Genomic DNA, 25,315 nt, shown 5'->3' with positions numbered 1-25,315 from the left:
CCTCCAGGAGCAGCTCCAGGCATCATGCTTGTGCTGCTGCCTTGTGTTTTCATCTCCAGTTCCAAAAGCGACACTTGTATTCACCAAATGTTGTTTTTATCTAAAATGAAACAACAGTTCACTTGGCCTTGAACCCCTCTACACAACCCCTCACAGCCTTTGTGTGCATGTGTACATGGGATGAGGCTGCAGCTGCCTGCCCTTTCCCTTTAGATGACTGCCGAGGTGTAACTCTTGGCCACTGTGCTCTCTTCACCTTTACCAGCCTCTCAGATTTTCCTGCTTAGGCCTGGCTGGCATTTGTGTTTGTATAGGTTTCCTTAACTCTTCATAATTAATTACTAACCTTCTTCATGCAAATCCTGGGTCCCCCCAGATATGTTACATTTGAAGGGATAAAGGTCTGCTATTAGGAGACAGGAGGATGGGACCTGGAGAGGAACTGAAATATGATAGGGCATTAGGAGGTCGGGACCACCGTCATCCTTGCTGTAATGTTTTCTTCTCTCCTTCCTCCAATCCTGAACTCATGTGGGGCCATGGTAGGGCATCACAGGGGAGGGGAAGGCTGAGAGGAAGCCCAGCCAGAGACAGCTCACACCCTTTGTCAAGAAGAAGAAAATCAGAAGGCTGCATTTTGAAGCTACTCTGGGAGGGCCGTGGAAGTATTATCTACAGAAAGGGAGGATCACTGTATGCTCAAGGCCATTTTGAGCTACATAGTGAGGTCCAGGCAGGCCTAAACTCACAGTGAGACCCCGCCTCAAAAACACAAACAAAACAATAACAAAAACTAAGACATTATAATGCTAATTATTCCAAATTTCAAAATATCCTGCCTCATAATATGCATTGAATAAACATTTGAAGGAGCAAATGTGCATCAAATTGGAAAAGGGAAACCACACCTGCCTATTTCTGCAGAGGCCAGTTGTTGTGGGCTATTGGGTGTCTTGGGTTCTGCCCGTTCTGTATCTGAAACCCAGTTCTGCTTTCACTCGGCCTCTTCCACTTCCAGGGAAAGTCCTGTAACTTCTGTTCTGTAGAACAATGGCTTTTGTTCTCTCAGTATTTCCTTACACTCTGTCTCAGAGATGGCTTAAGGGATTTAAGAGCTCAGATGACAGGATGAAAGTGTGCAGAAGCAAAAAGTTACCTGGGTCCTGTCACTTCTCCTTCTGAACCTGACAGGGGCTCTCAAAGCCCTCAGGACATACAGGGACTTAAAGGAGCTATGAAATCCTACTTGAAATAATGGTTTTGAAAAGTGGACCTTTGAATTTAGGACAAGGTAGAATAAGGTCCGGCTGAAGGGCAGTTGCAGTTGGTGTCTTAGCTCCATTTCCCACTGACAGAACTTCAAATTATTTAATTTCCCTGAGCTCTGATTTCCCCATCTATAAAATGAGTACAACAGCAAACAAGGCTTGTGGTGTGGATGAAATGTAATGTAGTGTGAAAAGCCAACTACTCTGCTCTATAAGTAATCAAAAAATGAGAGCCACCAGGCCTATGGCATACTAGTCGACTGGAGCCCTACTGGTCGGTACTTGAAAAATGGCTTCAGCCAGGAGTTTGAGACCAGCCTGGGCAACATCTTAGGAGCCCATTTCAAGAGAAAAATAATCATGTGGTTTTTCTTATGTGAGAAACTATATATTTATAGTCAAAATAGAAAATAGGAAATAGGTCAAATAATGGGCCCCCAAATTATCTACTCCATTGTTTCAAAAATATTTTAACATACATGCTAATTTGTTTCATTTATACTACTAGTTTCTCTTAGTTCATTGAAAAGAAGATCATGGCTATTTTGTTTTTAGTTTTCTGTATGTTTCTTTTCTTGTAAGAGTTTTTTTTTTTTGTTTTGTTTTGTTTTGTTTTGGTCTGACTTGTACTCTGAGCAACATTGTGGCCATCCTTTTAAGATTATGACACCATGTTATAAGTTTGCTACTTACAGAATAGCGGACTTGTAAGTGCATTATAGCAAAAGTTAGAAATCAATTAGAGGCTTGTGGCCACAGGCTCCTGCAGCCTATCACATAGCTGGTGTATCAAACTCAGCTAAAAACCTTGACTGTCTGGTTCCTGTTGTTTCCATCAACTTGAGAGGTCAAGCTGACTGGGTTTCCTTTAATTAAGAAAATATGCAGATTCTAGCCTGCTTGAAGGTCATGCCACGTGTGGGGAAAGACTGGCCCAATCAGGGGTGTAACTCTACTCGCCCCTCATGAGCACCCTTCTTTCCATCCCCAGTGCCTGGCAGTGTGGGACATGATTCTTGTATTCCATACAATGAATCATGTAAGAAATAACCTGTTTTCAGTCCAACCTGACTTTGGGTTGATTTGAAAACTCAGTTCTCCTCGGTAGCCTGCACTGCAAATAGAAGGCTGCTGTCTGAACTCCTTGGTGTGCTAGTTTCCTACCTGCAACAGTGCTGCACAGAATACTAACTATTGTTATCCTCAAGTTATTTTGTTATGAAATTTTATTTTTTCAAGAAAGTAAAAAGAGTGCTTTTAAATATTAATAGCTACTTGTATTACATTAAAATAAAAAAGAAAGAAAATGACAGCTATTATCATGAACTGAAAATCAATTACAGCTGCTAGTAAGAGAGCTTGCAGTCTTTCAGGCTGGAATGGCTGTAGACCGTACCTACTAGTAAGAAAGAGGAGCTAGGCAGACACCTAAAGACAGCCAAAATGTGAGAATGCAGGTGTAAAGCCCCCAGGCAATCATTAAGCCCTAGAGGGGGAAGCAATCTTCTCTGAGCTCCTCAGCTGCCCGCACCCACACTGCACCTGCCTCATGGGCTCAATGCCTCCTCCTGAGAGCCAACCCTGAGAAGCCTAGCTCAGGGCAGGAGGAGCTTTCCCTGGGCAGGTCTCTGCCCCCTTCACCTGACACCTGCAGGTGGCTGGGTATATAAAGGCCCCTGCAGGCCAGCTCCGTGCTCTGTTTCCTGGGACTGCTTTGGGGTGTCTGTCAGTCAGAGATCCTTTCCTACTCCCTTCTTTCCTTCTCCGATGCTGCTGATTCCTACAACTTCCCCATCATGGTTAGTGGTGGGGGTCGGGGTGCTGGGGCATTAAGGAGGCACTCGTAGGGTGCAGAGGTCCGTAGGTTGCATGTGGGGCCAGCGAGGGCTCTCCATGCCTCCCGCCCTGTCAGGTCTTCCTGGCCCGTGGCTGCCAGGCTGGGAAAGGTCCACTTACCCAACCTATCCTGCTTCAGGCTGGAAAGTGCCACTCGGGCATTGTCTAGAAAGTTAACAGCTCTTTTTTTTTTTTTTTTTTTTTGGCGGAACCGGGGATTGAACTCAGACCCTTGCGCTTGCCAGGGAAGCGCTTATTCTGCTGAGCCATCTCCTCCGCCCAGCCTTTTGTTGAGAGTGCACCCACCCCAAGGGCCACCACCGCGCTAGGAAGGACAGGAGGCCTTCACATTGACCCCTCGCACTTGGAAACACTAAAGTCTTTCCCTGCATTTCTTCAAGTGGCCACATCTTGCCACTACCTTAGATGCCACCATGGAGGACGAGGTGCAAGATGGTGCATTCCCTTCTGGGTGGCTGTCCATGCCCTGTGACTCGCTGGTGAGTCCTGGATCCAGCTCTGAGCACTGCCAGTTGCACCAATACGCATGAGGAGAAGGCAAGCTCCGGGAAGGCAATGATTACCTGTCCCTGCCTACTGCTTTTCTAGTGTTAATTTAGTAGGATGTTTGTAATTTGAAGCTTTCTACTTGAAACCAGGTTTCAGAAACAGATCTATAAAAGAATATTTTCTTGCAGAACCAGAATAAACCAGTATTAACTGGTATATTCTTTATTCAGTCTTCAAGAAACACAAAGTTAGAGCTAAGCTTGGTGGTGCCCATATCCTGCCACCAAGAGGCTGAGCCAGGAGGATGGTTGCAAGTTTGAGGTCAATCTAGGCTACTTAAGTTCAAAGACAGCCTTAACTACATAGGGAGACCCCATCTCAAAAGAAAAAAAAAAGTTGGGGCTGAAAGTGTAGTTCATTGACGGAGCCCTTGCCTAAGATGCACGAGGACCTGAATTTGATCCCAACTGCCACCTACTTGAGCATTTTCTATGTATCTTCCCAGAGGATTTGGAAACAATACTTAGGGAAAGTCTACCTAAAGGAAGTCATTTTAAATAAGTGTCCTTGTATCCTGTGCTTCAAAATAGCATCTTCTTGTTAAAGGAATGCAGTGAACAGCTGACATGAATTTTGAGAGGCTAAAGGCAGCAGTGAAAGTGTTTGTGACTGTAGCAAATTGTGTTGACTCACCAAGCCAGACCCAGAAGATCTGGTAAAGGAGATGCAGAAACAGGGCTGTTTAAAGGGCAGAAGAGGGGCTGGTGAGATAGTTCGGTGACCTAAAGTGCCTTTTTAAGCTTAGGCAACTGCAAAGACCACAGTTCAATCCCTGGCACTACATGCTACCCCAGGCCTGCCCCCAGGGCAGGCTGAGCCGGCCACAAAAAAGGCAGGAGAGCAGAGCAGCACAGCTGTCTATAGGAAAGCTCAGGTGCTGTGGGCTGGGGGAGGTGTTGAGTGAGACAGTTGCTATGCATTTAATCAAAATGAAAGTACCTCACCTGTGCCTTACCCTTGCCCTCCCCCCCACCCCACATGGTGCTTGAGAGAGGAGGATGGTGCTATTGACTATGATGAGCTTTAAGACAGCAGACAGCCTGGTACAGTGTCTCCAAGTCACTATGTTGCCGAGGCTGAACTTGGACTTGTGCTTTTCCCTGAGTGACTCCCACTCAGACTCCCAGAGTGCTAGAATTACCTTGCCCAGCTAGACAAAGATGTTTTTAAAAGGTTAAGATTTATAAACCGGGTGTGGTGGTGCACATCTATGTAATTCAGCACTCAGGATGCTGAGGCAGGAGGAGCCCAGGAGTGTGAGGCCAAAAACCAAAGAAAGAAAAAAAGATTGTTGGTTTGTGTTTTTTGGGTGTTGTGAGACAGGGTCTTGATACATGTATGTGTGTGTTTATGTATATGTTGGCCTTGAACTGGTGTTCTTCCTGCCTGAGCCTCCTGAGGCCTGGAATTCCTGGCGTGCACCACCCTGCATGGCTAAGATTTCCGTTAAGGAAGTGCTTAGAATGAGTGGATCTTCTCAGATATGGCACTGTATTTGCTTGGGCTTTGCCTAGGTCTATCAGGAACGGATGTCTGGTTCTTGCCAGGTTCTGTGGTTGTAGTTTCCAAAGTTCAGATAAAGGTAGACCGGATACAACAGTAAATAGAAAATGGCTCTCTAGAACCAAAACTTCTGTTCTTTACATCCCTAGAGCTGGGCCAGTAGTCACAGGTAGTACTGAGGTTGCTGATGTGGTCAGGAGCCTCAATTGTTTCATGGGGAGAATACGTAGAAATGATGATCATAATAAATGGTGATCATAATCAAAGGTGGTAAGCAGTAGGGTTTATATTTGGGGTTACGAAACTAGGACCCTCAAGAATGTTGCTGGTATTCAATTTTTTTTCTGTTTGGTCTGTCCGTCCGTCCGTCCGTCTGTCCTTCTGTTGGTCTGTCATTGGGCTTTCACTACTTGCCTTGCTGACCAGGCAAGGTTTGGACTTGTGGCTCTCCAGCCTCCAATTCTCAAGCATTTTAGATTACACACATGTGTCGAAACACCTGGCAAAATTTTCTTAACTTAGTTTTTTACTGGCTAAACTTTTGAAAACTCAAAACCTAGCTGGGTGTAGTGGCACAGGCCTATAATTCTAGGCCTGAGGAGGGAGGATGCCTGAGAATTTGAGGCCAGCTCTGGGCCACACAGAGAGACCCTGCCTCAAAAAAGAAATTTAAATAGAAATGAAAGGAAAACAAATATTTTCCTACACATGTTATATCCTTGAAATTCTAGAATTTCAAGAATTCTACAGTAGCCAAGAATGATAGCACATAAGTGTAATCCCAGCTACTCAGGAGGCTGAGGCAGGAGGATCACAAATTCAAACCTATCCTGGGCAACTTAGCAACTTAAACCCTGTCTGTAAAAATAAAAAGGGCTAGAGATATATCTCAGTACAGTTTCTGGATTCAGTGAGAGCATTCTTCTATGAAGCAGCTAATTTCTTAAACTATCACAGTTAAATGCTGGGATAGCAATTCTTCTCACCTCTGCTAACCTCCCTCCAAGATTTGATGGTGGTGAGGAATGATGGCACACACCCGTAATTCCATCACTACCGGGAGGCTAAGGTGGGTGGATAACTGAATTTGAGGCCATTTTGAGTTACATAGTGAGTGCAAGGCCAGTGTGAACTGTGTAACAAGACCCTATCTTAAAAAACCAAAAAGAAAAGGAAGAATGTTCTTCCTAAAGTTTAGATTCTTTTAAAAGGAAAGGGTCTTTCACTAGGTGAAAAGGTTGCTCTGAGAATATTTAATTTTTTTCGGGGGGGGGGTGTTGGGGGGCTACTGGGAATCAAACTCACAACCTTACACTTACCAGGCAGGCGCCATGCTTTCTGTGCTACATCCCCAACCCTCTGACCATGATTTTTAAAATACAGCTGCCTGCTACTTGTCTAGCATTTTCCCTATGAGTCATGATTAGAGTTGCTGGTTTAGGCTGGTTCTCAAGGGGAGAGGAAGAAGCTCTTGTAAAGAATAGGGTTAAAGAGATACTGGAATTCAGGAATTACACAATTTCAGAAAGAATGAATCGGCCCTAGAAGGGAGAATTTCATATTAGTTTAAGGAATCAGCAGGCATTTATCCTAAGAGATGGGGGCAGGAGGAAGGATCAGAATTGTAATGCTAGTAAAACAGCTTGTGTCATTCTCAAAGCTAGAAACCTGAACTTGGTGTGTGGTTACAAGGCAAGGGTTCTGCTTTGCATGGTAGTTCATCAGTACATCTGGTCTCCAAAGTGTGTTTTTCTAAATTATGTCATCAGTGAAGATTTTGCTGCACTCTATACTGGGAGCCAGACTCCTGAGGTACTCTGTCAGTGAGCTACATCCTCTGCCTTTTCATTTTTTTTTTTGGGACAGTCTCCCTAAATTCCCCAGCTGGCCTTGAATTTGTGATCCTCCTGCATCAGCCTCAAGAGTAGCTGGGATTATGGGCGTGCGGCAACTGTGCCAGCTCTGACAAAGAGTTTTACTTGTGAAATATTCCTGGGGCAAGTGTGCTTCCTGGAAAGTGGCTATCTGTCTTTGAAGGCCAGTCATCTAGGTATGACATTTCTCATCTGATGTGGCATTCTGACATCTTCCTTTCTCCCTCCCACAGCGTGAGTGCATCTCCATCCATGTGGGCCAGGCTGGTGTCCAGATAGGCAATGCCTGCTGGGAGCTCTACTGCCTGGAACATGGCATCCAGCCTGATGGCCAGATGCTAGGTGGCAGGATCATTGGGGCCAGAGATGACTCTTTCAACACTTTTTTCAGTGAGACCAATGCTGGAAAATATGTGCCCAGGACAACATTTGTAGACCTGGAACCCACAGTCATTGGTGAGTGGACCTCAGACACTCACAGGATTTCCCAGGGTGCTCACATTTGAGGTGCAGCCTGAGTGCTCTGTGGATACTCCAGGCTAGAGAAAGTGCCTGCAGGTTTTTAGTAATGGGAAATGGTTTCTTTCAGATGAAGTGCGCACTGGTACCTACCGCCAGCTCTTCCATCCTGAGCAGCTCATCACAGGAAAGGAAGATGCTGCTAATAACTATGCCCGTGGGCACTACACCATTGGCAAGGAAATCATTGACCTTGTTTTGGAGCGAATTCGGAAACTGGTAAGCACAGCACTTTAAATATTTTACATTGGGGTTAGAGTTTTCTCTTGAAGTGTTTTGATTTTGTTTGTTGATGCAGGGTCTCACTTTGTAGTCCAAGCTGGCCTTAAATTCCTGTGTAGCTTAGGTTGGCCTTGAACTCATGATTCTTCTGCCTCAGGCCCCCAAGTGCTGGGATTAGAGGCATGCACCACCATGGCTGGCCAATCTATGAGAATCATTTGTGGCAATTAAAATGACATCTGGGATGCTCTTGCATTAAATGGCCTTCTAAACCAGATGGTCCTGCGTTATGGGACAGCTGTCACAAAGGGTGCGTACTCCTGCTGATTTGGGAAATTGTGCTTGTTCCTTCAGGGAGGGCAATTTACCTGGTGTCAAAATGAGAACAGGGAATCCTTAACAATCCATGACATTTAAGACCACTGAGCCTCCTTGCTCCCAGCTGAGCCTTCACCCCTTTTTAGGTCATTTTAGTTATGCTGAGTAAGTAGCTACTGCTACGTGTGCCTGATTGACCAAACTCATTTCAAAAAACTCTGGGCCTGTGCCCTATGTTAATAAAGTTCAGGGCTGGGGGGGGTGAGCTCAGTAGTAGCACTTTTTGGCATGAGCAAGGCTCTCGGCACACAAAAGGGTTCAGGCCACAGGAAGCCAGTGTAGCTGTGTCCAGCTGAAAGTGGAGACCTCCAATGAAGCTGAAAGCGGGAGAGGAGTCGGGAGCTTTCTGAGGACAGAAGCAGGTAGCAGCCATTGAACCTTTGAAGCTTTGAGGTGCAGCAAAGCAGTCCTGAGCTTTATCAGGGCAGTGAGCTGGCTCTGAGGCTGAAAAGTCTCAGGCAACTTCTTTCATTGACAAAGCTCAAAGCACCTTGAGGAAGACAGGGTTGTCACCGGGATACTGTTTGTAAGGGTCAAAATTCATCCTTTGAGTCAGGTATGGTGGCCCACACCTGTATCCCAGCACTTGGGCGACTTAGGCAGAGGACTGCCATGAGTTTGAGGCCAGCCTGGACTAAATAACAAGATTCTTCCATGGAACAACAACAAAATAGTCATCTTTTGACGTAGCAGTTTGTTATCCAGGTAGCCCTGCTGAGTGGAGAACTCCAGCGCTGTGAGGTCTTGTGGAATTATGTCAGAAATCACTTTGCCCAAGTGTCTATTGTGACTTTCACCAGCTGTCTCGATAGTAAAAGTAATTCTTCTTTTACAGGCTGACCAGTGCACAGGTCTTCAGGGCTTCCTGATTTTTCACAGCTTGGGAGGGGGCACTGGCTCTGGATTCACCTCCCTACTGATGGAGCGTCTCTCTGTTGACTATGGCAAGAAGTCCAAGCTGGAATTCTCCATTTATCCAGCCCCTCGGATCTCCTCAGCTGTAGTAGAGCCCTACAACTCCATCCTTACCACCCATGCCACCCTGGAGCACTCTGATTGTGCTTTCATGGTAGATAATGAAGCCATCTATGACATCTGTTGTAGAAACCTCGATATTCCACGCCCCACCTACACTAACCTGAACCGCCTTTTCAGCCAGGTTGTATCTTCTATTACTGCTTCCCTCAGATTTGATGGAGCCCTGAATGTGGATCTGACAGAATTCCAGACCAACCTGGTGCCCTATCCCCGCATCCACTTCCCTCTGACCACATATGCCCCTGTCATCTCTGTGGAGAAAGCCTACCATGAACATTTTTCTGTAGCAGAGATCACCAATGCCTGCTTTGAGCCAGCCAACCAGATGGTGAAGTGTGACCCTCGCCATGGTAAATACATGGCGTGCTGCCTGTTATACCGAGGTGATGTGGTCCCCAAAGATGTCAACGCTGCTATTGCCACCATCAAGGCCAAGCGCAGCATCCATTTTGTGGACTGGTGTCCCACTGGCTTCAAGGTGGGCATTAATTACCAGCCTCCCACTGTGGTGCCTGATGGAGACCTGGCCAGAGTACAGCGGGCTGCGTGTATGCTGAGCAACACCACAGCCATCGCTGAGGCTTGGAGTCGACTGAACCACAAGTTTGATCTGATGTATGCCAAGCGTGCCTTTGTTCACTGGTATGTGGGTGAGGGGATGGAGGAAGGGGAGTTTTCTGAGGCCCGGGAGGACATGGCTGCCCTTGAGAAAGATTATGAGGAAGTTGGAATAGATAATGCTGAGGGAGATGAGGATGAAGAGTACTAATCTTTCTGTTGTGATTTTGCATGTCATTGTCTCATCTCACACATTTTTTTCCTTTTCTGTGGATTTAAGCCTTAAATGTCAATAAAAATGTTTGCATTTAAATGGCAGCCTGGCTTCTGAATTGAGGTAGATACTTGTTGCAGTAAGACCAATTGAGGCAGTACATGAGCCACCTGAAATTTACTGGGGATTAAGCTTAGGGGCTTTGCATTGAACTTCATCCCCAACCCTTTAATATTTTTGTTTTTAAATTTTGAGACGGGGTCTTGCTATATCTCTATTGGAGACTGAACCCAGGAGGCACTTGGGCTGTATCCTAAGTATCTTTTTTTTTTTTTTTTTTTTTTTTGGTCTTTTTAAAAATGTATTTAGTACAGGGTCTACAGGGTCTCACTACATAGATCAGTAGTGATTCTCCTGTTTTTAGCCTCCCAAGCACTGGGATTACAGGCATGCACCACCACACCCAGTCTCAGTCTCCTTCTCAGTATGCTCCAGGGGCAGGGCCAGCACACCATGCTATGCCAGGGATCAAACCCCGGCCACTGGGCTCTGCCTAAACAGGCTCTTTAGTCTTCTGAGTTATCTGGCTGGCCCTTTTTTGATCTTTTTGAGTCAGGGTTTCACTATGCAGTTCAGGCTACCTTTGAACTCTGTTTGTAACCCAAACTAGCTTCAAATTCCCAGTGATCCTCCTGCCTCAACCTCCTGAGTGCTGAATCACAAATGTGCACCATCACATCTGCCTATAAACACTTTTACTTATTTTTTCAGACAGGGTCTCACTATGTAGTCCAGGTTGGCCTTAAATTCACTATATAATCCAGGTTGGCCTCTAATTTTCAGTGATCCTGTTGCCTCAGTCTCCCCAATGCTGTGATTGTAGGTGTGCACCACCACACCTGGCTCAAACACTCTGTTTTTAAAAGATGAGACACTTTCATTAAGTTGCCCAGGATGGTCTTAAAGTTTATTATCCGGGCTGGAGAGATGGCTCAGTGGTCTAAAGCACCTACTTGAAACAAGCTTGGCAAAGCACAGGGACCCCGGTTCGATCCCCAGCACCACATGCCAGCCAGCCCCGCCCCCTGGTGGGCTGAGCTGGCCACACACACACACACACACAATAAATAAATGTAATAAATAAAAATAAATATTAAAAAAAGTTTATTATCCTGCCTGAGCTTCCCAAGTAGCTGGGATTCCATGTGGGCATTGTTATTATTAAGCCACCTGATTAGTCAACATTTCCAGTATCTCTGCAGTCCCCTCTTTTGTAGTTTGTTTCATTTTGAACATTAGATGGTGACAGAATTATCTGGTGGCCAATATAGTAAGTAAGTACTTGAATGAAAACATAGATGAGAATGACCTGTAGATGTTCAGGTACAGGTTGTCACACTCTAGGTCTGGGATGGGCTCCATACACTTCTCATTAGCTATGTGCGAAGGCCTTGTTAATATTGCTTACTCCAGACCTGCAGAATGTCAAATACTGTACTAACGGAGTTACTATTTAAGGAAGGTAGAGCTGGATGACAGAAAAGCCACAGCTTGGTACGGTGTTGGTCCTTGATGCAACATGTTACGGACAGTATCTGAAGTAAGGAAAGTCAAATGCGTGTAGAAAAGATGGGCAAGCAGAGTTGCCCCTTCTGAACCTACAGCAAAGCCCCTGTTGGAAGCAGTGGGCCTCTTGAGCGCTAACGGCATGGGTACGGCTGGCTCGAGAGCCTCTGACGGTTGTAAAGACAGGGAGTGGAAGGGGCTGCTTTTGATGCAGGGCTGCTTCCTAGGTGAAGCATTGAAAGCGTTCACCCTGGCACCATGATTTACCATAGTCCCTTTTTTCCTCATTAACTTTTTGAAAATCAATAAATAGCATATTAAAAATTATAGACAAATATTGAAATGTGAAAGATATAAGATACACAGAATGAATTTTAGAGAAATATTTCTGAAATGAATACATAGCATGAGATTAATAATAGATTGCTCATTGTAAATTATTTACAAATTAATATAACAAAAATTGTCCAAAATAAAAGTGAAGAATTTATAGATCAGTCATATAATAGTTCATTCTGTGCCAAAATCAAGAAACTTATATTCATAGAATTAGAATTCTCAAAGTAGAAAGGGGAAGGCAATATTTAAAGATTTAAATTTCTGAATTTAGTTGAAATTATAGCACCACTTTTCCAAGAAAAATGAACCTTTTGCACAAGAAATTTGAATAAAATCATATCAAGATACACAAAAATGAAATTGTCCCAAACTAATTGTAAAGAAAAAAATCATTAAAGCATATACATAAGAAAATAAGCTACAGAAGAACAAAATTAAATAGCATCTTATTCAACATTAGGAAAAAAAGAGCAAGTGTGTGAGAAACTAGGCTAATTCAAAGGACTGAAAGAAAAAAATATCTCTCCTCATTGAATTTTATGCTTAGCAAATATACCTTTGAAAACTAAAAGTGGGGCCGGGGAGATGGCTCAGTAGAATAAGCACTTGCCTGGCAAGCACAAGGGCCTGAGTTCAATCTCCAGTTCTGAAAAACAAAACAAAACAAAACAAAACAAAACAAAACCTAAAAGTAAAATATTTTCCAGTTATACAAACTCAAAATATTCTAATATCTCCAGGCATAGCATATAGAAAATAACAAAGAGCATAATCCAGAAGGCAAGAGAAGTTGCTGTATGGTCAAAATGGTAGTTATGCAGGACAATGTAAAATATATTAGATGAACTCACTTAAAAGGTCATTGAAGATTTCTACAAAACAGTATCTTATGTTGGGTTTTATATATATATATATATTTTCGTGTGTGTGTGTGTGTGTGTGTGTGTGTGTGTAAAAGACAAATAGTCAATGGAAAATGGAAATATACTTTTTAAAGTTTCTAGGGCCCGGGAGATGGCTTAGTAGAATAAGCACTTGCCTGGCAAGTGCAAGGGTCTGAGTTCAATCCCTGGTTCTGCCGGAAAAAAAAAAAGTTTCTCTAATACTAAGAGAAAATATCATACTATATCTTATAGGTAGATTGTAAGTCAAAGATACAGTATAAATCCTAAAACAAATTAAATTTAAACAATATTCAGAAAATTAATTAAATATTAATTAAAAATCAGATATTTCAGAAACAATTCCACTAAGAAAAAGTTCTCATGACAGTAAAGAATTACTAAGAATAAAACATAACATAAATACTGGAATAGCAAATATATGACCAGCACTTCTAACAGTTTGGGGATAGGATATCGCACAAAATTCTAGTATGTGACAGACATGGACAATGTCCATGATGCTTACTGATGGCCAGGTGTCACTTGTGGGACTGAGCTACTGCTATTTCCTTGATATCTGCCCTGTAGACCTGGATAGAATCATGACCCATCGGGTGCAGGAGAAGTCCATTTGTAGAGTATGCTGATGGAAATATTTTGCTGCTGTATACAGAAGAATAATTGAAAGATTGCTTTTGTATGCCTCTTTTTCTCCTGTGTTTGTTTGCCCTATTTGGTGGGTTATTTCCATTCTCAGTCATGGAGTTATGGTCATTTTGATCCCTCTCTAGGATATATTTTAGTAGTCTATATAGGGTTGGCTTTGTGATCATGAAATTCTTTAGTAGTTCTTTGTCGTGGAAGTATTTCACTTTTCCATTATACTTGAAAGAGAGTTGCAGAGTATATTAGTCTGGGTTGTAATTTGTTTTCTTGCAAGACTTGTATTTTGCTCCATGCTTGTCTTGATGGTTTGTGAAGAGAAATCTGCCATTATTCTGATGGGTTTTTCTTTAAATGTAATCTGTTTGTTTTCTTTAGTAGCTTTTAGTATACTAGTCCTGTGCTGAATTTCTGAGATCTTGATTATTATGTCTGGGTGTGCTTTTAGTTGGGTTGATGTTATTTGGAGTTCTACATGCTTTAGTTACCTGAATGTCAGATTATTTCCCCATATTTGGGAAGTTTTCTGCTATTAGCTTTTATATAATTTATATTGACTCCTTCTTATTGATGTCTATTAGTCTCACGTTGTTCATCTTTGTAACATCTTGCAGATATTGAATTATTTTTTCCTGCACCATAGTTGTTTTTAAGAGATCTTTTCTTACATTTTCACTATCTGCAGTGGTGTCTTCAAGGTCTGAGTCTATTTTCACTTTCATTCAAATGGTTTTGCCAGCTTTTAATTTCCTGTATAGCACTTTGAATCTGTTTCATGCATTCTATTTCTTTTCTATGTTGCTCCTTCAAGGTTCCATCATTTTTCTATTCTCTATTTTTTTTTATCAGTGTCTTCTTTAGAAGCACTTAGTACTACTTTCATTATAGTTGTCATATCTTTTTTTACTTCAGAAATTATTTCTGATCTGATTTCCTCATTTCTGCAGTTATTTCTTTACTTCAGACGCTATTATTTCAGAAATTTCAGGTATGTGCTTTCCAATTTCTTCTATGCTATTGTCTCTTGCATTTGTTTTGTGTGGGCTCGGAACCCGAGAATGCATTTTGCTCCTTCTCTTTGTCATTTTGTATAGCACTGTTTTCTGATCTTTGGTGGAGAGCTTAGATAGAGTTTCTACCTTAGCACTTACCAAGTTCAAACTCATCCAGGTGGGTGTGGCTTGGGTCTGGCCGCTATGCTCCACTTCTTCCTGCTGCAGCCCTTGGAAGTGAACCCACTGTGCCACTCTGGCAAGATGTTCTCTCCTGGATCAGCTGTGTAGGTCTTGCCTCTAGCCTCTCTGCAGGGAGTTCTGCTGTAGGGTTCCCCACTGGACTTATCTGATGGAGGAAGTTCCACTCACAGGCAGGGCCTGGGTGCTGACTTGAATGAAGATCCAGAGGGCTCCCCGGCAGGGTCATTCACACCAAGCCTGGGTCGAATGAGGATCTGGCAGCCCCAGGCCAACTTACCATATTCCGATGTTACCTAGTTCCCATCTCTTTCCTGCTGGTGTCTTATGTACCCTTTACCATCAAAAGAGGGCTGGGATGTAGCTCAGTGCAGTTTGGGTTTCATCTCCAGTATCACTGAAAACATTTAATTGTTGAACAAAAAGATGTACCTATAGGTATAACATGGCAAACTTCCTCAGCCTGAGGTCACCTGTGTGCTCAGGACATTTTTCAAAGTATTCCTCTGAGAAGAACTGTGTTTTATGTCCTCAGGGCAAATCAAGACTGTGCTGAGCCTGTTCCTAAGCCACAAAATTTACCTTGCTGGCTCTCAGATGGGCCAGGCTGTTCCTGCAGCTGGGGATAGGGTGCAGGGTTAGGATGAAAGCCTTGAAGAGATGGCTGGCCTACTATGGGTGGTCCTGGAGCCACCCCCTAGTCCAGAAGACCTGTGAGAAGGAGCAGGTAAAGCCTGCAGCTGCAGCTAAATGTCATTCCTCACTATATCCGAAAGGGTGTGTATATGTGTGTGTGTGTGTGTGTGTGTGTGTGTGTGTTTCAGACAAGGTATCCATATGTAGTTCAGGCTGGCCTTGAACTCAGGATCCTCCTGCCTCATCCTTTGCAGTGCTGGGGCTACAGACATTCACCACAATGCCTGGCTGAGATGGCTGTTTTTCTACACCAGTGTTTCCCAAGTAGGGTGCCCTGAGAACTGGACTGGGAATGCCTACATGTGATCGCTTCAGAATGACTTGAACAGCCTGAAGCTCCTAGCAGGGAGTGACCCCCTCCAATTTCTTCAGTAAACCTTAATTTATGAGGATTATTTTATAAATGTGCCAAAATGTGAAAGGAATTGGAAAGCTTTCAACAGTCACAGTGGTGTGGGGTGAGAGAAGAGTTTAGCTGATGGGCTGGTGAGATGGCTCAGTGATCTAAAGCACCTACTTGGAACAAGCTTGGCAAAGCATAGGGACAGCGGTTCAATCCCCCAGCACTATACACCAGCCAGCCCCGCCCCCTGGTGGACTGAGCTGGCCACACACACACACACACACACACTCTATATATGTTTTAAAAAAAAAAGGGTTTTGGTTGGGAAAAAGTATCCTAGAAGAATAGAGGCTGGGGAACTGGAAGCACAAAGGGCCAATGGTGGGGATTCTGTCCTTGTAAAGATTCCCCCCTACCCCCATGTGTGGGCAGGAGCATGAGAAGTCATCCTGTGGCAAGAGCAAATCCGCCACAGGTCTTGGGCATCACTGTGGCTGGCAACCTCCTGACCCGCACTGGATACAAATGGAAAGTCCAACTGCAGCATAAGTGGACACAGCCTGAGAAGGTGCAGGCTGCTGGGGCTGACTGTGGCCCCAGATTGTGGCCACTCAACAGAGGCCTTACATGGCTTCCAGCCAACCCTGCCCAGTGTGGAGACTGCAAGCCACTGGGAGGTGAGGAGGCTGGGGCAGGGCTGCTTTCATGTTTGGGGCAGAGAGCTGTGTTCCTACCTAGGGTTCCAGATGTCTGGGAAGCAGGTGGCAAACACCTGTGCACCAACAGGAATCTGTTGGCTAGAGGGTCACTGAGTAGGTTAGACAAATTTTAAAACCCTAGAAGTCCAGAGTGGAGTGAGCTCAGATTTCTGGAAGGCCATGTGACAGTCCCAGAGTGCAGCCATTGGAGGAAGGGATGCATTTGTAGCTAGCTTGTGTGGCTCACAATCTTCCCAACAACCTCACCCTTTGCCAGAGTTACCTGGCCTAAGGCTGCAGAACAAGGGGCGGAAATGAAAGTCCACTCAGAACTGACTCCAGTGGCCTCCCACAGCCCAGGGAAAGTTATTGCTGTGCTTGGTGCCTCCCCAGCCCAGTGGCACCAGGCACACACAGGATGGCTGTCCCCAGCACTGGATGGGGCTCAGCCGCAGGGAAAGGGGAAGGATGGCTGCCTGCTGCTCAGTCACAGGCACCAAGCCACAGGGGCAGCACCAGCCACTGCCCACCCTCCAGGCCTGAGCCTCGCTGCAGAGAGAAGCTTTTGTCCAGGCTATCTGAAGCTCAGGAAATCAGTTTTCAGATCCTGGGGAGCTAGGGTGTAGTAGCAGGACAGCTGCTACTGCCCTCCCAGGTGCCTGCTGACAGGCAGACAGCTGTAGCCAATGTGCAAGCAGGACAGCTCCCACCTGGAACACAGCTTCCCTGCCCAGGCCCTGGGGCCAGGACAGTGAGTTTGTTCAAATGCAGATTCTAGAGGTTCCAAAGATCTGGGTGGGAGGATGGGACCTGGTGATTCTGAGGCAGGTCCTACGGCCACCTGGAGCTGGGCCTTAGGCCTTCTGCTGAGCAGGGTGACTTGCTGGCACATCTCCTCTATTCTCCCCTGGGAGGAGCTGTTTTAGAAAGCCAGGAAGGCAGTAGAGCAGTGGAGGCATGCTGAGGACAGAACTAGGGGCTGTGGGCTGGGCAGAGGACGGCAGGAGAAGCTGAAGACAAATTCTGCCCTCCTTCTGCCCTGGCTTTTGCTTGGGAGGCGGGTAGAGGAAGCTGCTAGAGCCCAGGGGAAGAGCAGAATCAGGGCTCAGAACTTCTAATTTCAGGGTGTCTCTGATGTATAACTTCTATCTCATGTGCAAAAAAAGAAATCATGATAAACCAGGCGTGGTGGTGTGCGCCTGGGATCCCAGCACTTGAGAGGCTGAGGCAGGGGATTAATCAAGTTTGAGGTGATCCTGGGCTACACAGTGAGTTCAAGCCCAACCTGATCTATGGAGCAAGACCCTGTCTCAAAAAGAGACCATGATAAGTCGCTGTGCGGTGTCCCCCAGATTCCAGCTTTCCTGCACCCTAGAGTTTTGCACTCAACTAGCCTAACTGCAGGAAGCAGATGTCATTCTGTTTTCTTACCAGAAGAAGGAAGTAACATGTCTCTATTTTATAGACCAACAACTGAAAGAGATTCAGGTGCCTTGAAAACATCTGACTCCGGTCTGGAGTTAGACGCCAACCATGTCAAGACAAGCAGGATGTGATTGTTACTTCACTGATATTGTCAGGTGTGGGAAAGGCAGACATGGACAGAACACTGGTTTACTAATTTTGTGAGGTGGGGCAAGTTATTTAAGCCCTTTGTGACTCAGTTTCTTCCCGTTCTGTCAAATGGGACTAGCACAGAGGTCTACGTGGCAGGATGTTCTCGGGGTTGGAAGCGATTACAGGAGTCAAGGTGTGACATGCTCAGCCTGGCACCTGGCACACAGAACATGTCAGCTACAGCTAAAGTGTGCAGCGAGGGAAAGAATAAGATGCAAAAATGTTCTGGGTGCTCCTGAATGGGAGGAGCAGAGCCCCAGGCTGGAGGCAGTGGAGAAAGGACTTCATTCTGAGGTCACTCTGAGAGCAGGTGACGTGTGGCCATCCTGGGCTGGGCACACATCCTGAAGTGTCGGAAGCCAGATCCCTCTGCCTGAGCCTCCCCTTGGGTCCTGTAGGCCGAGAGCCCACTGGCAGCACCTTCTGGGTCTGGCCTCCCAGAGAAGACTCCCTGTCCTGCTGAGCCTTAGGTTTTGTGGGTACAACAACTATGGAACCAAGGGGGTTCCTCATCTGTGAGATTTGGAGTCAAACTCAAGTGAGTCAATTTAGGTGCAGCAGGCAAAGGAACCTTTAAGTTATTTATTTATTTTAATGGTGCCTGAGTATGCTGTCCATGCTCCTGGACTCAGATGATCCTCCTACTTCAGCCTCTCGAGTAGCTGAGATCACAGGTGTCACCCATTTGTCTGAGTCTGATTGGCCAAAGAATGTTGGTTGGGGAGGAGACCATGCTGTCCCCAAGATGTGGAGTGGAGGGGTGCACCAATCCTGGGCCTCAGACCAGCCCCTGCTGGCACCCAATTAGCAGCACTTAGGAAAATGTCCCTGCTCCTCTGTAGTTCTTTTCTCATGGTCACAGGGGCACGGAAACAGGTGACCAACACAGCTAAGAAGCTGCCTGCTGGGAGAGTCATTGTCCCTAATGATGATGATGCTAATGATGAAAAAATGGAAGCTCAGTAAGGATAACTAGCTCACTTGGGGTCATGCAGCTGGCCACTGTCCAGGCTGGGGGATGGGTCTCTTCTCCCATGACCTTTTACTCTATTCTAGCATAGGCTCAGCTGCCCACATCTGTAGGATACTCTGAGGACTTCTTCATCCTTAAAACTCTGGCTCCAAAACTCACAAATCCATGCATTCAGCTGCTGAAAAACCTTTCTCTGAGTCCAGCTGCCAACCTCTGTGCTCACTCAGTCTCCCCCATGCTTGTCTATACCTCTCTAACCAGCTGGTTCCACATGGTAGGTTCAAGGTGCAACCAAGGCCTATTGTTTAGCAATACTCTCACCAGTAGCCCGAATTTGCTGCTTGCCTTTCCTGTAAGTCCCTGCAAGAACCCCTTGTTTTTCTCTAGGCCTTTAGTAGAGCAGCTGAGAGAGGCAGAAGAAAGGCGTCATCACCACACTGGCTACTATACAGCATACACAATGGGCCTAGTCCTAAAAGCTTGCATTGTAACCAATCCTCCAATGCTCTGAAGTAGGCATTATTACTGTCACAGCCATTACAGGTAAAGAAAATGGGGTGAACAGAGGTGGCAGTTCACAAACCTTAATGACCCACAGCTCATTAAGTTGAACAGTGATGCCCAGCATTCACTAAAGTGATTTTCTTCTTATAAGTTGCTTGTAATTTAGTGATTGATATTATTTATATAGTTATATAAATTTTAAAGGTTCACATTATAGACAAGCTTATAAATTCATACACACATGTATATATATACAGTGCAATCTTTAAACCTCTGAAAGTTTTAAATAAGAATCTTTTTAAACTTGTGTGTATAGTCAAATATTTTAATATTCTTTCACGTGAATAATCAACTTCATTAGCTGCTACACATTCATTTTGACATGGTAAATCTTTTCAGAACTAAACATAATTATTGATGCATTTTATAATAGAATTAAACACTAAATACCACTTGTGCTTCACTTTTACATCCCTAAGCACATTTAGAAGCACTGAGAATAAATATGAAGTACACTGAGGAACAGATACAAGATAACCAGTGGCTGCCCAATAGTAAGGGAAGGAAAGATCAGGTATACAGTGCAGAGAAAAATCTTCCAATCACACTCCTCAGTGGTCTGGATTGCAGCATGTATCTTGCATGCACTTTGAGTATCTTTCATGAATCAGCTTGTGTCTTTCAAGTTATAAGCAAGGATACCAAAAGTAAGGTTGACGGAATGATATTATCTTAGCGCTGTGCTTTGTAGGACTATAGTCCATTGTAATTCCTCAGGTTGCTCATAGTGCCACTAATTAATCTTGCCACACATGGAAGCTATAGCATCCCCAAAGAGAATACATGTTTAAAACCCATTCATTGTATTGATTTAGATCAGATTGGTCTTTGCAAACTTGCATTAGAAGTCAAATAGCCGAATGATGTGTATGTATGAAAGTAAGTGGGCTGTAGGATTGTCACACATATCATGCAATAGAACAGATACCCACTCACATTTCCTTTTTCATAGAAAGCAAAAGTTTTTTCTTTTGTTGCATTGATGGAAGATAATAGAAAACAAAAGTATGTGTCACAGTAGATAAAATAATGAAAGTAGGAAAGCAATATCCTGCTGGGGAAATTAGTGACAATATAACTTAGTCCCTTGGTGCCAGCAAGATGGAGAATACGTTTTAGGCAAAAGTGCAGGGAGGTGTTGAAGCAGTGTAGGTAAGGGTAGCAATGACTCCTGACTCAAAGATCGGTGATTATTCCCTGGTCCAGAAGTCGTCTTTGTGTTTGGTGCGTTCTGTCCTCGCAAAGAGATAAGAAAGACACACCAACCCACCCACAGTATTATACACCGAAACAGAAACTTGTCAGAGCCCAGCATTGCCTCTGGATAATGGGCTGGTACCAGTTTCATCAAGATCTCACCTAGAAGATAATTAAACTCAGATCATCAATATTCCTTTTGCCACATCAGGAAAGAAGCAAGTAAAATGACTGTTGCAGAAGATACTTTCCCCACCTAGTTTATTTAGGGTAAAAGCATAATATTAATAAAAGGAATAAATCATTAAATATTGTAAGTGCTTATTGTTAGGCAAATGCTGCTGGTACTCAGAAAATCAACTCTCAAGGAAATTCTGGAACATCACTCTCATTTTTCATGTTTGTTAAAAACTTACCCTGTGCCCAGACCATTCAAATCAATGGAAACACCAATGAAAAGAGAAGACAGTGAGAGATTCCTACTCTTACCCCCATTTGCGACAGGAAACATGAAAGCACAGGGAACTCATGAACTGTGGAACCCCTGTTGACTCCACCATGAGGGAAAATACCGCTCGGAATCCCCAGCTGTTTTCTGCTCTCAGGTTATTTCTGGCCATAAAACCAAGCTGCCTCTAGACTGATTTGTATTTTCTTCAAGTCTCTTCCTGCCTGTGGAACGCCAGATTGTTTCTCTTCAACTCTCAATTATTCTCCTTCATTGAAAAGTTCCATTTGCTTTATCCAGACATAGTATACTCTACTTAGTCTCTGACCTTGTCCATTATATGGGTGTGGCTTATTACTTAATTTTTGTCTTCTTCAGACTGTATCTTCCTAAAGTTGAGTACATTTCTCAACACTTTGTGCCCCTTAGTTTCATGTCTTAAGATATAAAATTAATGTGAATGAAATCAAGGAAGTGAGGGTGGAGTTCACATCTGGAAAGCCTCACTGAAAGGATGGGTTGTATGGAAGCGGAAGCATTTCTTGAGAAATGGGGACAGTCTAGTACATTACAAGAGGATAGCTGATGAAAAACATGGGCAGTTGTCTAGCCAGATGATCTGTGTTGTAGGCAGGTAGATCTGGCTGCTGTACTGATTATATTGATTTTGAACATTTAGTCCCAAGTAGTGGGCAGTATCATGATAGAGGTACAGAAGAGGGATTGGGAGAAAAATTTTTCATGTGGTAGAGAATAATCTTGTTAAAATGAGCATTGAAATAGAGCTTTTGTGGGTTGTACTGTTTTGGGTGATTCTCTACTGAAGTTGTAACTCCAGGACTATGCTATGAAGGCATGGGATCTCTTCACCTGCACAGAAATGGTGAACAATTCTTTCATTCCCTTGTGTATGTCAATTCACATGGGAGTATAGGCTGCATTTCCACTTGATTTTCGAAATTTGACATAGAACATTTAGAGTGCTAGTTTACATTGAAAAACCAATGGATTTTGAGGTCCTGATCCAATGGTTTACCTGAAAATTCTTTATTTTTCTTCACACATGGCTATCAGAGATGTAGCCTTTAATAAGTGGCCAGTTTCCTTTTTAGAATACCTCTCCAGGAATTTTTGTAATACCTCTAAACAGAGAAATCATGCCATTCAATAAATGTGTGTTAGTTGATTCCTTGTCATTTCAGAAGGTCAGAATATTTCCTTTTTCTTTTGTCTTTTTCTTGTTTTGCAGAACCAGGGATTGAACTCAGGCCCTTGTGCTTGCCAGGGAAGCGCTTATTCCACAGAGCCATCTCCCCGGCCCCTCTTTTTACTTTTGGTACTAGAGATTGAATGCAGGTCTTTTCACTGAGCTGTATCTCCTGCCCTGAGTTTATTTTTTGTTTGGATACTGGGCCTTGCTAAATTGCTAAGTTACCTGTGCTGGACTGGAATTGCCAGCTCTCTTGCCTCAGCCTTCCAGAGTACTAGGATTAGTGCTATATAAGAATCAATGACCTGGTTAGAAATGAAAGACTCATTCTCCCTTGTACTAATGCTTTTTCTATTTCCTCATGTGTTAAGGTCAGACCCTTAATTGTATAATGTGTTCTAAGACATTCTCTCCATACTCATGGCCATATGCACGATCCTAGGAAGTGGCAAAAATGGAAGAATGTCCTGCATGTAAGTTGTGGAGTTAGACTTGGGACAAAATGCTTTTCATAAAATGAGTGCCAAAATAAAGTATTATTCTTTCCTGTTAAAAAAAGCATTAATGGGGGCTGGGGAGATGACTCAGCAGGATAAGCGCTTGCCTGCAAGCTCAAGGGCCTGACTTCAATCCCCAGTTCTGCAAAAAAGTAAAAAAATAAAATAAAAATAAAAGCATTAATATGCATGGTGTAGAAATGAAGGGGAATCCTATTCAAATTGTCTTTTCTTCCCACAAGTTACCTAGATACAATTGCCTTTCAAATGGTTTTGAACCTAAGTATTATATGAGAATATGTCCAGACTAATTACTTACAGATAGAAGTGATTTTTTTGCCTGCAGTCTAGGCAACACTGACATGTAATTCACTGTAATTTTATGCTTTTTTTTTTTTTTTTGTATTTTAGGGAAGGGTCTACAGGCTGTTCAGGGTCTCACTACTAGATCAGACACACAGTGATTTGCCTCTTTATAGCCTCCCAAGAGCTGGGGTTACAGGCACACGCCAGCTCACCCAGTCTCAATCACCGTCTCAGGAACCCCTGGGGGTGGGGCCGGCATGGCAGGCCTGGGGGTCGAACCCCCAGCCTCTGCCCTGCTTACAGGTGCTTTAATCCACTGAGCTATTTGGCTAGCCCTTAATTTTCTGCTTTATAATAACTAAATTAGACTCAAGCACAGTGATTAGGTAAGCTCCAGAATAGAAAAAAGTTTTTTTCCAGCTACCACACAGACAGAAGATTAATATCAAGAATATATGAAGAACTCAAAAAAATTAGACATTTCAAAATAAAAGGTGAAATGATAAACAGATAAATGGAATGTATAATGAAAATATAGGTGTTATTCTCAATGGAATACCACTTTTCTATAAGAACATACTGATTTATCTTTAGGAAAATGTATGCACTTTCTCTCTTTTAGTGGGGGTGTTGGGACAGGGGCTCTGTATGCAGTTCAGGCTGAACTTGAACCCACTGTAGTTCTTCCTGGCCTTGAACTTATGGTAATCTTTCTGCTTCAGCATCCCCATTTCTGAGATTACAGACTTGTGCCACTACTTCAGCTTGGAAAATGGACCTTGAATCCATAATGTGAAGTGAAATAAATCAGAGACAAAAGCTTAAATATGTCATGATTTCTTCTATGTGATAAAGTCAAAGTGTATGTAAGTGAAGGAGACAAATAAAAGATAGATAATAAAACAGGTACACATACTGAGCCTTGGGAGCTTCTATGAGCTGCTCAGGATGGGAGAAACTCTTCCCTCTCACCCCTACCCCACCATCATGGAAGTGACAATGAGCCCCTGGAAACTTGGGGAGTCATGTGGGAGGGGAGGCACTCTACCCTCTGCCCTCTGTTATTAGGAAGCCTAGATCTGGAGGAACCTTGGTGCCTGTCTGGCTCATTATTTCTACTCTATGATTGGGCAGCCAGCGTGGAAAGGGCCCGAAACATGGGAACAGGTTTATCCAGAGGAACCCAGGCTAACGCCATTATAACAAGGGAAAACACTTTGTGTAAAACTCCTAATTTGTGATCAGTTCTGGTATAAAACTATAGACTTTGCTCCTAAAGTCCAAAGTACAAAACCAATAGTTACCAGTTTGCCAGTTTCTAAATTGTGCTTATTGCTAATTGTACTTCTGTAGCTAGGATGTCACATCTATTGTAATCAGATGTTTTCCCTTGAGTAACAATACTGGGACTCTGGGGTAATAACCTCACCACAGCCCTACACCAAAAGACGGGGAGGTAAACCAAACAAAACTAACATCCCACTGTCAATTAATTGGGGAGGTATGATTTTGGGACAGACACAAACCAAGAATCTCGTATACACAGAAAATATCTCTGAAGTACTGACTTCCTGGAGAACCCTGATACTAGTGAAATAGCTACTTACTACAAAAACTCAAAAGGGTCATTACAGAAATAAAAAAAAATTTAAAAATAGAAAATATCAAAATGAAGGCACAAAATGCAAGCTCAGTCCTCCACGCTACCCAGAACAAGTTCAGGAGATATTGACATAGAACTTGGAACTTACACACCTGAAATTTTTGAAATGATAGCAACTGAAGTAAAGAAACAACACCATCAGGTTATAAAATAAATCAGATCAGAAATAATCTCTCAGATAAAAAAGCAATGACAACCATAATGAAAGAATTATTCAGCATATCAAAAGAAGGTATAGAAGGGCTGGCCAGACAGCTCAGTGGATTAAAGCATCTGCTTAGACAGATGCAGGGGCCAGGGGTTCGATCCCCAGCATGCCTCCAGGGTGCAGGATATAACAATTCAACAGCTGCAAGATGATACAAAGAAAAACAATATATGCCTAAAATGTGTCAAGCAAACAGCAGAAGTCAACACAAATGACAAAGATTATTTGTGGAAGTAATAGAGTTTCTCAAGCATGCATAAAGAATCTGAC

The 25,315-nt window shown here is 43.7% G+C and overlaps 1 protein-coding gene across 1 annotated transcript; it reads left to right on the top strand.

Annotated features, from left to right (window-relative positions):
• Nucleotides 1–3,538: 3,538 nt before the first annotated feature.
• Nucleotides 3,539–9,977, top strand: LOC101580851 (tubulin alpha-1C chain-like). Its single transcript, XM_004645230.1, has 4 exons — nt 3,539–3,604; nt 7,285–7,507; nt 7,641–7,789; nt 9,006–9,977. Exons 1-4 carry the CDS (start codon nt 3,539–3,541, stop codon nt 9,975–9,977), a joined length of 1,410 nt encoding a protein of 469 aa, XP_004645287.1.
• Nucleotides 9,978–25,315: the final 15,338 nt, after the last annotated feature.

This window comes from Octodon degus, unplaced genomic scaffold, assembly GCF_000260255.1.
Source record: "Octodon degus isolate 3935 unplaced genomic scaffold, OctDeg1.0 scaffold00221, whole genome shotgun sequence".
In the NCBI taxonomy this organism is placed as follows: Eukaryota; Metazoa; Chordata; class Mammalia; order Rodentia; family Octodontidae; genus Octodon; species Octodon degus.
The sequence above is the reverse complement of the archived record's forward strand: the minus strand, read 5'-3'. Positions and strand labels throughout refer to the sequence as shown.